Source organism: Nymphalis io, chromosome 18 (assembly GCF_905147045.1).
Source record: "Nymphalis io chromosome 18, ilAglIoxx1.1, whole genome shotgun sequence".
In the NCBI taxonomy this organism is placed as follows: Eukaryota; Metazoa; Arthropoda; class Insecta; order Lepidoptera; family Nymphalidae; genus Nymphalis; species Nymphalis io.
This window is the reverse complement of record NC_065905.1, coordinates 10,183,342-10,198,099: the sequence shown is the minus strand read 5'-3', so window position 1 is coordinate 10,198,099 and position 14,758 is coordinate 10,183,342. Positions and strand designations below refer to the sequence as shown.

At 35.0% G+C, this 14,758-nt stretch overlaps 2 protein-coding genes across 9 annotated transcripts in view; both read left to right on the top strand.

The window, feature by feature from the left end:
• Window positions 1–228: 228 nt before the first annotated feature.
• Window positions 229–7,934, top strand: LOC126775414 (uncharacterized). 4 transcript variants are annotated; one of them, XR_007669876.1, is made up of 7 exons: window positions 229–585; window positions 770–896; window positions 1,420–5,851; window positions 5,961–6,061; window positions 6,138–6,212; window positions 6,670–6,803; window positions 7,367–7,515. XR_007669876.1 is itself a non-coding variant. In XM_050497327.1 (6 exons), exons 1-6 carry the CDS (start codon window positions 286–288, stop codon window positions 7,864–7,866), a joined length of 5,208 nt encoding a protein of 1,735 aa, XP_050353284.1. In that variant the 5' UTR covers window positions 229–285; the 3' UTR covers window positions 7,867–7,934. The 4 variants fall into 4 exon arrangements, 2 of the variants coding, with proteins under 2 accessions (XP_050353284.1, XP_050353283.1); XR_007669875.1 differs by having other exon boundaries at window positions 6,138–6,242; XM_050497327.1 differs by lacking the exons at window positions 5,961–6,061; window positions 6,138–6,212 and adding an exon at window positions 7,798–7,934 and having other exon boundaries at window positions 1,423–5,851.
• A 4,135-nt stretch (window positions 7,935–12,069) lies between these two features.
• LOC126775412 (phosphatidylinositol 4-kinase alpha) overlaps window positions 12,070–14,758 on the top strand; it is a 52,779-nt gene continuing 50,090 nt past the window's right edge. For all 5 annotated transcript variants that reach the window (XM_050497310.1, XM_050497309.1, XM_050497308.1 and 2 more), the window contains exons 1-2: window positions 12,070–12,230; window positions 14,492–14,702. In XM_050497310.1, coding sequence (XP_050353267.1) covers window positions 12,144–12,230; window positions 14,492–14,702 — 298 coding nt within the window. In that variant the 5' untranslated portion in view covers window positions 12,070–12,143. The remainder of the gene's footprint in view (window positions 12,231–14,491; window positions 14,703–14,758) is intronic.

The window sequence follows — 14,758 nt, the reverse complement described above, 5'->3', positions numbered from 1 at the left end:
AAAATATACAATTCGTTCTTAAATTTAATAAGATCAATTCCTCTTTTATTTTGCTACTAATTAGTTTGTGATAAAAAAACTCGATTCCAAGTCAAAACGATATTATTAAAAAAAAAAATTTTGAACTTGTTTTGTTTATCAAAAATATCGTTAATGTTAACGTCAAACGAAAATTAAAGAGGCCTTTATGAAATTTATCATACTTTTATTACTTGTTTAAACATATAGCAATGTTAATATTATTTAGTTTGGAACATTTTAATTTTATATTGTAAATTTTAAACTATGGAAACTGATGGATCAGAGTATGTAGGTCAATCGAATAATTGTATTGAGGAATCTCAATCGGCAGTCAACAATTTGATTATAGATTACTACAAAAAATTTGGGAGAAAGCGGGACTTAGAACAATTTTTTTCTCTATCTACAGCCCAAAGTGATATAAGAGATCCCACGAGTTTGTTTTGGAGAAAGATGAAGTCTCAAACTGATTCTTCGGATTCTGGAGAGAAAAAAAGTGAATCGTCCGCAGAACTTTGTAGAATATCTATACAATGCTCTATTCCCGAGCCTTCCACTTCACAGGTTTGCTATGCTATGTGACAATTATTTTTTAATTTATTTCAAGTGTTATGATCTGCAATAATTAAAATTTATGACAAAACTGTCCCAAAGCGCTTACTATGAAGAAAATATTCATGTTGAATGTATGTATTAATTAATTATTATAATACATACAACATAGAAATAAAGTTTAAAAAAATTTCAGAATAATTATAAAATCCTCAAAAGTGATTCAGAATCTCCACCAATTATAAGAGATGAAGCAGAGCCAGTAGGTTCCAGAATCTCGGACAATGAATCAATAAGATCAGAAGATATGTATTCTCATAAATGTAAGTATTTAGTTTTGTATTTTATACATATTTATACTATACTTATGTCAATGTATTAAAACATTGTATTTACAGTTTGATATCTATTATTTTAAAGTATCTTTTAATGTTGCAAAAAACAAAATAAAAACTTATTTTAACAGAAGGGACCTAGAGGCGGTTGCATATTCGTTTTTATAATAGTTCACTTTCATCAATCATTGAAGATAACAAATGCTAACATGATCATTAAATGTTATATCACAAATAATTGATTCATTTTATGGTTATTTATTATAAAAACGGGGAAAGCAAATGATGATTTTTTTCATATAATATAATCTAATGTATAGAAAAAAAGCTTTATTCCATTCATTCAAAACATCAAAGGGCAATAATTATGCTATATAGATAGCCCAAAATTTATGAAACACAAAATTGTTTTAAATTATATCATTACCATAATGAATTACATGTTATATTAACAATTGCTATATAAAAATAAAATTTGATATCATAAATAATAATAGAATTTTTTTTTCAGCAGTTGATGGCACATTGGATACTTCAACAAATAAGCCACATTCACCAACTAGCAGTATTACATCTCAACGAAAACTTGAATGGGATTCCTTAGCTGATGTTGGTTACGGTAACACAAGTGATAGAAAAAATTCAGCATCAAGTTTAAGCACAATAGAAAGGATGGCATTGCATCAACAATACTCAAATAATGATACGAAGCAAGACTCAGATTTAGGAATGCCCACAGCACAATCAACACCTTTAGATGTTAATGACAATAAAGCAAAAAACAAAAAGGGTTTCGCTAAGAAAACAACAAAAATTTATAATAGAGATATTGATTCAGTCAATCTTAATATTTCTCAAAACTCTGAAAATAATCGGCAACCTATAAATGTCAATTTAACAAAACATATTTCTTTCAATGTTGAAAAAGATGGAGGTGTTAGTATAGAAAATATATCGAAAAGTGTATCTGTAAGTCCAGAAAAAGTTTCAGTCGAAACAGAAGTCACACCTCAACGTACAATAGACAAAGAGATACAAACAACTTTGATTAAAAATAAACAAAAATCAAGCAGTTCTAGTGATTTCAAAGAGCAACACGCTAAAGCAATTCCTGTTCTTATCAACTTGAATACTTTAAAGAAAAAAACACGTAAAAAGAGGGTTATGCGAATAAAACGACAGCAAAGGAGAAAAAGTTTAGTCACTGAAAAAAAAATTGCTCCACTTGAAAAAAGTACAGAACAGTTGTCGGAAGCAGAGAGTTTTGAATATATGCCAGGTCATATTTACAATCAAAATCAAATGAATGAACTAAATAAAAACAGTAATGATTATGGTAATAAATCTAGCCTAGAATCAAGCGCTGGACTCACAACCGACTCAAGTAAAACAATAAAATATTCTTTTACAAAAGATTTAGAAACAGGCATTGATATACTCAAAAAGGCTCTAGAACATAGACATGAAGATTCAAAATTAAAAAAGAAACTAATTAAAGAAGTAGTTCAGAGACTTATCAAAACAAAATATAAGGATGATGATAGTTCAACTGAATTTCTATCGGGCTTAAGTTTTGATAGTAAAAAAATAGATAAACATAATCTTACCCATACAACATCTAGTACCTCAGATGCAAATAACACTGCCACTAAAACCAAAACAACAAAACCAAATAAGTCTATTTTACGTATGGACAAATTTAATGCTAATGCAATAGCTTCCACCTCACAAAGTGTCCCCAATTTACCCGTTCTTTCGAAGATTGACACAGCTATAACTACCAAAAAGGCAGCTGACTTGTCTAATACAGATTCAGACATATCAAGCAAAAATAGAAAAATATTAGATACGGGAATTGATAAAACTTCATCAGATATATTATATAAAAAGTATTTAGATGCATTGAAGAGAGAAGAGAATTACAAAAAACATTTAAAGGATAAGGAAATATTTCTTAAACAAAAACTTGTTGGTTCTGATCTTGCATTCAATGTTGTGACGCAAGCTGAAAGAAGGAAAAATAATTTGAAAGACCTCATGAATGATTTGGTACGGAACAACTATGATGATGGATCAGGCGATGCCAGTAAATTGGAAGGTGGATCCAATTCTAATATCAATTATCAAAATTATAATTCTATAAGAAAACAAAGAAGTCATTCTGTTTTTACTCTGTCATCTGGTAACTCTGATAATTACACAAAGAGATCAAATGATAATAAAAAACAACAGAATAAAGTTGATAGTGCCAAAGATTGTTATCATAGAGCTGAGAGGCATTATTGTTGTTGTCCTTATCACACATCACACTCACGAATCGGAGTTATAGATAGTGCAGTACAAGTAAATATAAAAAGTAATGACGTCTGTCCTGATACAAAAGCTACACAAAGTTCGCCACAAGCATACAAAGAAGTGAGTGAACCTAAAATATGCCAACATAAATGCGATAAATGTAATAGGCCTCAGTCTAAAACTCAAATTGTATCGGATTGTGCAAATGAAGATATCAAATATTTTTGTGTCTGCACTGGAGATGAAGGAATGCAGAAAGTACCTGAAAATATCTTAATTTACAAATGTTCAAGACTAACCAATAAGTACTTAAACTTAGGTGAAAATTTGACATCAAAAGTATCTAATACTGCGAGTGAACAGTTCTCTAGTAATTCTACCTCACCGCGTTTAAAAATATCGACATTCAATAGTGAAGATTGTGAGAAAAAGTGTTTAATTATCAAAGACAATAATAGTTTAAATAATCAGACATCAAAATCATCACAAACAAATCTGAACTTACCGATTAAACTTCAAAGCAAATCTAGTGAACAAAGTCTTGATTCGTCATCATCTGGAGATAAAGTTAATATCAAGAAACTTGATAATGTAAAAACTATGACAGATCCTTTAAATGAAAGAACAAGTAAATTCATACATGAGGCTACTCGGTGTATACAAACTGAAATAAGTATTGATCCAAAAATATCTGATCCTTCGTTATCCGATATAAATATTATTAATGATAAAAATTGTGTTGAATTAATAAGTGAAAAATACAAAGAAGTTTTACAGTCAGGTTCTAAAAGTAATATCAGAAAACAAACCGAATTGAGAAGTGGTACTAGTTCTGCGGAGAGTAATGCTATATGTGGAAAAGATCCATCGGAATGTGTGTGTATAAATGTTAGAGAACAATCTACGAATACTCTTGAAAAATACGATAAAGAAATTCAATCGTCTGTTGAAATTAACAAAAATATACCTGTTCCGATAGGTAAACAGAGTTCTAACAATTTCACTATTCCAATTCAAGGCACAAATATGACTCTTAAGGTAAGCTTAGGATCTGGAAAGGATGACAATTCATGTGCGCAAAGTTCATTGCAAAACGATTTTAAGACTAATACAAAATTTGTATGTACGGGAACAGAGACAGATAAAAAAAATATTGCTGAAAATTATACGTCAATACGGGAAGAGTGTTCGAAAGGAGTGCAATCATTTAATGCAAACATATTTGATGAGTTTTATCAACAAGCAAAGACATGCTGTGAAAATAAAAATGCAGCTTGCGAAAATATCGGCACGGATACACAAGAAACTACTCATCCATTTCCTAAAACTTGTCCTTTAAATACGTGTCTCATTGATTGTCGCAAATACAATACATTTCCAAAAAACGATAAAAGAAATGTACAGAAACCGTTACTACGTTCGAATACAGATACCGGCAAAATGGAGAAATCTTGCCATGTCACATTTACTCCAATTAACAATCAAGTCATAAAAGATGCAGAGGTTACGCCAAATATAGCACCGATATCTCAAATGCAATCAAAATCTATATCTACAATCAATGTTGAAGATAAAATGCAAGATATTAGTTCAGAAAAAAACTCCTTAAAATCAATAGATACAAAAAAGGGTAAATCGAGTTCTGAAACAGGAGTACAGTTAAAAGATTCTGTTAGTGACACTGATAATGATACTAAATCGTCCACCTCTAAAGATCCTCTACTTGATATAATACAAGATATAACGAGGCGTTATTCTAAGAAAGATATTGAAAAGACTAAAAGAAAGAAATGTTTTCGAGAAATTATCACATTTCTAAATTATCTCTTAGATACAGAAGATAATACAGATCACGAAAGAAATAAAACGTCATCTTCATCAGCCTGTGAAACTGTATGTGAATCCAATGACAAGGTTTTGGCTAAAGACTCATACAAATCATCTCCAAGGAAGACTTTTGTGGATAAAGGTATACAGTTATCCACAGAGAAGGCGAAAATTTACAAAACATGTACAAATTCTTCAGATTCCCAGATTATTTCAACTGAAATACCGAGTACATCGTCCGATTCGGCAACTTGTAAAATATTAAATAAAATAAAAAAGGAATGCGAAAAATATCACCAAAAGCGTTGCAAATCTCATGGTAAAGATAAAAAATGCGAAGCTTCGAGCAGTACTTCTATGAACTGCGACCAGTGTCGGCGAGTGCACCATTGCTCGTGTAAAGTACATAAATGTAAAAACCACAAAGCTAGAAAATCCAGTGAAAAAAAGAAAAAATGTGTCGCCTACAACTTGATCATACAAACTTCGGACAGTGTTGTCAGTGAGGAGGTTGCTTGTGATAGTAACCATCATAAGTTGCAAAATATTATCGTCAAAGTACCGTCGAAACGGAAGGTCGGCAATTTGCCGTTCAAAGAAGTGGCCACGAAAATAGAAAAGGATATGCCCCATTGCAGTCCGAGATCTAAAAGTTACCGCTCAAGAAGTTTACCGAATGACAGCGAGATATCTAGTACAGACGAATTTCTTAGGAAAACTAATGTCTACACTGTGAGGGAATATTTAGAACGAAATCGTCCCGATTTTGTAGATAAGTGTTCAAAGCGGCAACATTGCTTGAAGTTGATCAACGATACTAGGTAATTTTTATTCGTTTTTTTAATCCGTAAAATATTCTGTACATAATTCCATACACTTTTAGTAGTAGTTATGTAAGTCCATAGAACTCACCAATTTTTCTTACTTTAGACCAAGCGAATGTGATAAACCCCGGCTGAATATGATAGTCGTTCACAATCCGTCGTGTTTACCTAGTCCTTGTACGGAAGCTTGCAATGTGTGTTACAAAGGTATTATAATTCTTTCAACACTAAGAAATTAAATATTTTATATTTTATTTGAATCACAAATAATTGCGATTTGTAGGTGTACCGATAAATAATTGTAATCCATGTATTGATCCATACATGCATTGCGTGCAAAACGAAGTAACAAGGATTGGTGAGTCTATCGAACATGATTTTTTACACGGTAAATATATTGATCGTATCCTAGTAACTTTGTTTTATGTTATTTATAACGTAATGGTAATTTGGCCACTTAATAGGCGAGCTCGATTCAGTGAGCCTAGGCAAAGTCACATAGCGGTCGAATTCATTTGTAGAAACGGATAAAATATAAAGAAATAACATATGTATTTGATTTACCACATGCTCAACAATTGACGTTTTGAATTAAATAATGTAGACGAAATCGAACTTCGAATGCTTTATAGCGAGTAGAAATTCTTAATGTAATTTCATGATTATTTAAGATTGTCTTATGAAATTTTGATTTTACAAAGCAAAAGTCATCAGAATGTTCTTTTATACTTACAACAACTATTGGCTTTTCATATACGTTTAATTTTCGTTTGTAATTAATGTCTAAAACAAAATATTGTTCTTTATAATTACAGAGCAAATGAACGCTCTGCCAAGCGGCAACTGCTGTCATTGCAGTTGGACCGAGCACAGGCATTGAGCGGTCTAAATGAGTCTGAATTGAAGAATTTCGCCAGAGCACTAGGTCATGAACTACGGCGAAAAAAAGGTAAAGTGGCATGTAAAACCTTGTGCGATCGCACTTGGATAGGTAGCAACCACTCATTGCATACCGCCTAACAGAAATACTTAGTTATTGTTGTGTTCTGGCTTAAAGCATGAGTGAGCCAGTATAATTACAGGCACAAATGACATAACATCTTAGATCCCAAAGCTGGTGGTACATTGGCGACAAAAGGAATAGTTAATAGTTCTTACATTAAACATGCCTATGGCCCCATTTATCAGGTGGCCCATTTGCCAGACTTGCAGGCCACTTATAATTTTTTTAATCAGGTATTTTAAAAAGGCCCCGAGTATAGCACAAAAGTGGCATATAAACTTAAAATTGAAAGGCAGGCAAGCTAATAGATTACTGCTCATACATATTTGTACAGTATGAAACATTGACTATACACCATTATGAAAACTAGGATGTTTTGTCATGCCTGAAGTGTCACTGATTCACTCGTTACAAAAATTGATCTGATCGGTCAAACAGATGTCCTGTCTGACCAAAACAGGCCTGCACAGAGCCATAATATGTATCTGTAAATAATATTATATTTTCAGTTGCACCAAAATTTATCAGTGAACGTGAAATGAAGAAGCACTCTGAAAAAATTTATAAATCACTACCAGAAGTTGTGCATAAGAAAGAGGAATTGAAAAAGGAGAACATGAAAAAAACTAATTTGCTGATGGCAAATATTTTCAAGAAGGTATAATTTTTAACAATTGATTCATTATAATAATTTATACTAAGATTTTCCACAATCACTTTGAGTGATTATGGCAACACCATACACTCATATTATACATATTCCATTTAATCAAGCATGTTTCAAATATTTATTAAATTAAGCAATTTTACATAATAGGCGATATTTTATAGCATTCTGTCTTTTCATTGTAATTTTTTTTCTATTATTATTGTGATGTGTCGAAACATTATTGTTTTTTTTTTTTGTTAAAAATACTTATTTATTTATTTATTATTTCAGAATCTCCAAAAGAAAACATTGCAAGGAGCTGTGAACTTATCAAATTATAGTACAGTGATAAAAATTTGACATTCAAGTAAAATAAGATATTTCCAATGTGTTCAATGATTAAACTTTAATTTTTACCATTGTTGACGTCATTGTTTTATAATGAAATAAATTTAATGTAATTCGTTTCTTGTTATATATATTATATTAATTATAACGTATTGAGTATTTTTCATATTTTATGAATTGTTTTTTTATTACATGTCATCATTTATCACCTGTGCTGGGCAAACTACGAAATTAATATGTACCGTACCGTAACAGCCCGTGAATGTCCCACTGCTGGGCTAACGGCCTCCTCTCCTCTTTTTGAAGAGAAGTTTTGGAGCTTATTCACCACGCTGCTCCAATGCGGGTTGGTGGGATACACATGTGGCAGAATTTCAGTGAAATTAGACACATGCAAGTTTCCTCACGATGTTTCCCTTCACCGTAAAGCACGAGATGAATTATAATCACAAATTAAGCACATGAAAATTCAGTGGTGCTTGCCCGGGTTTGAACCCACGATCATCGGTTAAGATTCACGCGTTCTTACCATTGGGCCATCTCGGCCCAGAAGAATAGACTAGAACACAATGAGAGTACTGCTTCAATCAAATCAAATCAATCAACAGCCAATCGTTGTCCACTGCTGAACATAGGCCTCTCCCAAGGTGCGCCAAAGCTCCCTGTCCTCCGCCTTCCGCATCCAGTTGGTGCCCGCCACCTTCTTAAGGTCGTCGGTCCACCTGGCTGGAGGACGCCCTACGCTGCGCTTGCCGATTCGCGGTCTCCACTCTAGGACTCGTCTGCTCCAACGGCCATCGGTCCTACGACATACGTGACCAGCCCACTGCCACTTCAGCCTGCTAATTTTGCAAGATATGTCGGTGACTCCGGTTCTTTTCCGGATAATCTCATTTCTGATCTTATCCTTCAAAGATACTCCGAGCATAGCTCGCTCCATAGCACGCTGAGCGACTTTGAATTTGTGGACTAGTCCCGCAGTTAGTGTCCACGTTTCGGCACCGTATGTCATGGCAGGTAAGACGCATTGGTTGAAGACTTTCGTCTTCAAACATTGACACATGACGATATCGTCGGCAAATCGAAGGTGTGAGATGTACTCGCCGTTTACATTGACTCCATACCTAGTCCAATCCAGCGTTTTGAAAACGTCTTCCAACGCGTTGGTGAACAGTTTCGGGGATATTACATCCCCCTGTCTCACCCCTCTGCGCAGTTGGATCGCCTTCGTCTTACAGTCCTGGATGTGGACAGTCATTGTAGCGGCGTTGTACAGACATCTCAGTACCTCGATATATCTCCAATCGATATGACATCTCTGCAATGAGTCGAGCACTGCCCAGGTTTCGATGGAGTCGAAGGCTTTCTCGTAGTCCACAAATGCCATACACAGCGGCTGATTGTACTCTTCGGTCTTCTGCACAATCTGCCGAACAGTATGGATGTGGTCCACGGTGCTGTAGCCTGATCGAAAGCCGGCTTGCTCTGGGGGCTGGAACTCGTCAAGTCGTCTGGCGAGACGGTTCGTGACGACTCTTGAGAACAGCTTATACACGTGACTCAGGAGGGAGATTGGTCTGTAGTTTTTCAAGAGGGTTTTATCACCTTTCTTGAAAAACAGTACCACCCCACTCCCGCTCCACGTTTCCGGGGTCTTGCCATGTTGGATGACGGAATTAAAGAGGCTTGCTAGCTCTTTCAGGACCGGAGTCCCGCCTGCCTTAAGCAACTCTATTGTGATTCCGTCATCTCCCGGAGCTTTGTTGTTTTTAAGCTGTTCTAGAGCCGCCCTAATCTCTCGTTGGTCAACGACCGGGAGCTCCTCGGAGTAATGGCGCATAAGAGGGGCGCGCTGGTCATCAATACTGATTCCCACGGGTTTATCCGATCTTGAAGAGAACAACTGCCCATAAAACCTCTCTACTTTTCCGATAATCTCAGGCCTAGAGGTAACGACCCCACCATTTTCAGTTTTAAGTTTTGTCAGACGCGGCCTCCCAAACTTGCGAGCGAACACTTTCGATCCCCGATTTTGCTCAATCGCAGCCTTGATGGCACGGGTATTGGAGCGTCGGAGATCGCGTCGCGTCAGCGTTTTTATTGTTCGGTTTAAGGCCTTATCTGACAAAAACGATGGTAGTTCTCGTCGTTTTCTCATGAGCTCGAGTGTCTCAGCAGAGAGTTTTGGTGCGTTGTCTCTTCTCTGTGGCGGAAAACACTTGCGGGATGTGTTTTGCAGTATTTTGACCAGCGTGTCGGTTCTCTCATCAATGCTGCTTATGGTTTCCAACGCGGTGAATTGATTTTGAAGTTCCATTTGGAACTTTTCGGAGCCTTGAGCAGCTTGGAGCATGGTAGGTCGGAGAGTAGACCTCATCATTCTCGATCTTTCGGCTTTTAAGTTGATATTTAGAGTGCCTCGAACCAAGCGGTGATCACTTCCGGTATTAAACCTGTTGATCACTGAAACATCTCTAAATATGTGCCTTTTATTCGAAATGATAAAGTCTATCTCGTTCCTTGTCACGTTATCGGGGCTTCGCCAGGTCCACCTCCTCTGAGGCTTCTTTTGAAAGAAAGAATTCATCAAAAAAAACCCCTGCGCTTCGAGAAAGTTTACCAGCATTTGCCCCCTGTGATTTCTGCAGCCCAAGCCGTAAGGTCCGACTTTCGATTCACCGCTATCTTGTACTCCCACTTTAGCATTAAAGTCTCCCATAACAACATTGTAGTGGGCCCTCGAGTTGTCGTTGAGGGCCTTTGCGATGTCCTCGTACATCGCTTCGACCACATCATCAGAGTATGTCGAAGTTGGCGCATATACCTGTACAACCTTCAGGGAGTACCTGTCGGAAAGTTTTAGGACAAGGTACGCTACCCGGTTCGACACACTACTGATTTCCACAATGCTGCTAATGAGATCCTTTTTGACTAGAAAACCGACACCACCCTGGGAGAGGTTATCACCTTCGCGGAAGTAGAGTAAGTTACCGGACTCTAGAGTTATCGTGTCCTCCCCCTGTCTTCGGACTTCAGATAACCCCAGTATATGCCAGTTTATATGACTTAACTCTACTTCTAATTCGGCGAGGTGATGGTCCAGCCTCATCGAGCGTCCATTATACGTTGCCATTTTCAGTCGCTTTATGCGGTAGCCTGCCGTGAACCGGTGATTCTTAGCACCCCCTGCCCTGCCGATACCGCGACCGCTACCTTGGTCGGGCCTAGCGGGCTTGCCGGTAACTGGGGGCCTTTTTTTGGGCGCATCTGCCATTAAGGGAGGGGTTTGCCCATACTCGCTGCGCTGGGCAGGCGTGTTGGCGAGCGCAGTAGGGGGTAAGATGTTTATGGGAGGGGGGACGCTGCTGCCCATCCCCCCTTTTCCCCGTCCCTCAGTCGCCTCTTACGACACCCACGGGATGAGATTGGGGGAGTACTATTCTAAGCCGGTGCTTAGTTTTATAATATAACTTAACATTTCCAAAAGGAGCAAACATATTTTTTACTGTCGTTTTGTTTTATTGTATGAGGTAGGCAGTCTGATATAGTAGACCTATAGAAGTAGTATTGTAGCCCTGTAAGAAATATTAAAATCGTCAATGGCCACCATCCTTGGGAACTAAGATGTTATGTCGCTTGTGCCTGTAGTTACACTGGTGCACTCGCACATTAAATCGGAACATAACAATGCTAAGTAATGCTGCTTGGCGGTCTATGTCCAGCCTTGGGCAAAATTTAATCAGATTAATGATAAACGAATATAATATATAATAATCAATACACCATAACGAAAGTAAAGTCAAGTAAGTGTCCCAAAGCATCGCCGTGCATCATCTGTAATCGTGATTGATTATTACACGTAAATTTTAATTTGATTACATATTGCCCAATTGTGTCAAACTATATTTATGTACGTATTTTCCCTCTATATAAAAATATTTTCAATAAGTTTTATTTAAACAAAGCCTTTACAAATTATAATATTATCTCTTGGGTAGTCATCAACTATATATATAGTTTTAAGTTTTTCGTTCTGTATGTTGGTAAATATTTAGTATTTAATATGTAATCTTCCTTGTTTATAAAACATATTGCATTTAATTTGAAATTATTTTAAATATGAAACTAGATGAAACTGTATAAAGCTTATTGCCGCGGAACGAAACGCGACATTAAGTATTGACAAACTGTCAAATCGCAAAGTGACTTATGACAGATAGTCGGTCGATCGAATGTTTTTCTAATATCCTAATTAGAAAATGATTAATTCAGTGAGTAAATAAAACAAAATGATGGACGAAAACGAATTCTTTAGGGAGACAGTCCAACATTTGGCGAGATGTCTGTCCTGTATAAATCCTACACCATGGGAGAAGGTTGGTTGCAAAACATCAAATATTATCTTGTTTATTATTTGTTGGCATTACGAAATCGTCTATCGAATATGTTACGGATATTATTACATTAGGATATCGATAAAATATGTAATCTGCAACTAGACTAGTACTAGTGTATTTTACTCGAGACAAACCTCTATGATTATGACCTCATCAGGTAAACAGTGACATAAGCTGTGTTATCGTCACCCAGTCTTGGTCAGGGTCAACTTTCCCCGTTTTCGAACTATTTAAAAACCCGTTAATAATTAGTTAATTATTGTTTTTTCACTGAATTATAATTGTTGCCATTTTCACAACTTTTCATATCTAGGCTTTTGAAAAAAAGCATTGAAAAACATATATACATTAAAGTACGTTCATGCTTTTTCACAGGCAAATACTAATTTTGTTATATACAAGTGTTAAGTGTACATTTATTATTATTTATTATTAAAGGGCTGCAGTATATTGACTGTACAAAGATAGCATAATAATAAGTCTTTTAATTGAAGACTTGTATGAAAGGTTTGATGAAATATAAACTGCCTCTAGTTTATTTAAATAAAACTTATTTAAATATAAAAATTAAAAGACGAGAAGACCCTATAGAGTTTTATAATTATTATTTATTTAAGGTACATTTGTTATTATTAAGGTATTTAAATACTATATGCAATGTATGTATACATAATATAAAATACTATATGCTCAATAGTATATAGTCCATTTAGCAGTAAGAAACTTGCTAGTTTTCTTCTGACCATCGGGGCATCTTCCCCAATCTCAAGATTAGCTTTAGTGTTAGTTAGATACTAAGCTATACTTAATACTACTACTAGTAATAATTTTTAAGTCGGCCATTACTACTACCAGTAAATTTCCCCAACGCTAGGCAAAGGCCTTCTCTCTTGAAGAGAAGGCTTGAAACTTATTCCATAGAATTTTGTTTTAGAATTTTGTTTGACACATGTAGATTATCTATAGGTATCTTTACAAAGTTTTTTTTCACTACCAAGCACATGAATTATAAACAAATTAGAAACATGAAACTCATTGGTGCTGACTCATTTTCAAAGCCAAACAATCTTTAATCACAATTCACATGATATAAAACATGTGTATCATCTGAATTTGATTGTATATTAGGAATAGAATAGAATAGAATATGCTTTATTGTACACCAAAAGAGTTACAGAACCATTTTAAACACAAACACAAATGAAACGAAAACTATTTTATACAAAAGGCGGTCTTATTGCTAAAAGAGCTATCTCTTCCAGACAACCTTTGGGTGATGGACATGAAATAAATAAATAAATAAAGCGGTAAGGAGGTGTACTAATCATCTCAATTTTTATTTTTTAAATAAATGTAAATATATATATATATAAATAGTACTATAGCTAAATATACATACATATAAATAAATAATATATACATAAACATACATATATAATATATAAAACTAAACTAAAAAAAAAAAATGTTATTATGATAATAGTAATAATAAATAGCAATAAAGTGCGGCAGATAATAAAACAGCACTCTCTGATAATTATAAAGATAAATGATACGCCTTGAGTCGGATTTTAAATGTGTTAATAGTTTGAGATTGTCTTAAGTGGAGTGGTAAAGAATTCCATAGGCGAACTGCTTGGACAGAGAAAGAATTGGTATAAAAAAGATAAAGGAATATTAGTAATTGAAAATTGTGCATTGTTAGTGTTTATCTAGTTTATTTAAAAATAACAAACTCCAACAGAAGTACATATTAAAATAAAAGCGAAGTTTTACATTAATATATCATCATGTCATTTTTGTCAAAACTCCCTCGCTCACTACAAATGTCTGGGTTGGCTTATCTCCCGTTACTTTACTCACTAGCAAGGAGAACGGAGTACACCTGAGGGACCACACATAAAGGATACGAGTTTAGTAGATAGTGTTTAAATGTATTTGCAATTATTGGAGTCACAACATTAACTTGAATAGTATCAAGAATGTTAATTAAAATTAATTAAATAACTTAAATTATGTATTACTTTAAGGTTAGCAACAATTGGCATAAATGTACTTGCTATAAATTTAATTATATAAGAGAAATACCAATCATCACAAGATCTTCTAAACTATCCGCCTGATTTACTTGAAATTTATCACAGTTACTTCTTCCCTGACGTAGACACTCACTAAGAACAGATTTTACGGAAAGCCGGTATAATTAGCCAGTATACTTTAAAGCTGTTTGTATTTTTCAGGTGAATACATTATTCATGCTGTGCCCGCAAGTAAGTTCATCGTTTGTTGTGACACCACGCAATCAAGAAGCCAGCATAGCTTTAGGGCTATACTTCCTACAAAGTGGCCTTCAGCATCAAGACAAGTTACTACCATACTTCCTGAAGGTACTCAAGTGTCTAACGAATGCACAATTCGAAGAACCAATGTGTAGGATCAAGAATGGAGATCGTAAGTTTACCTTTTTATATACTAGGGCTGTTTAAATATAATCATTTAAAATAAAT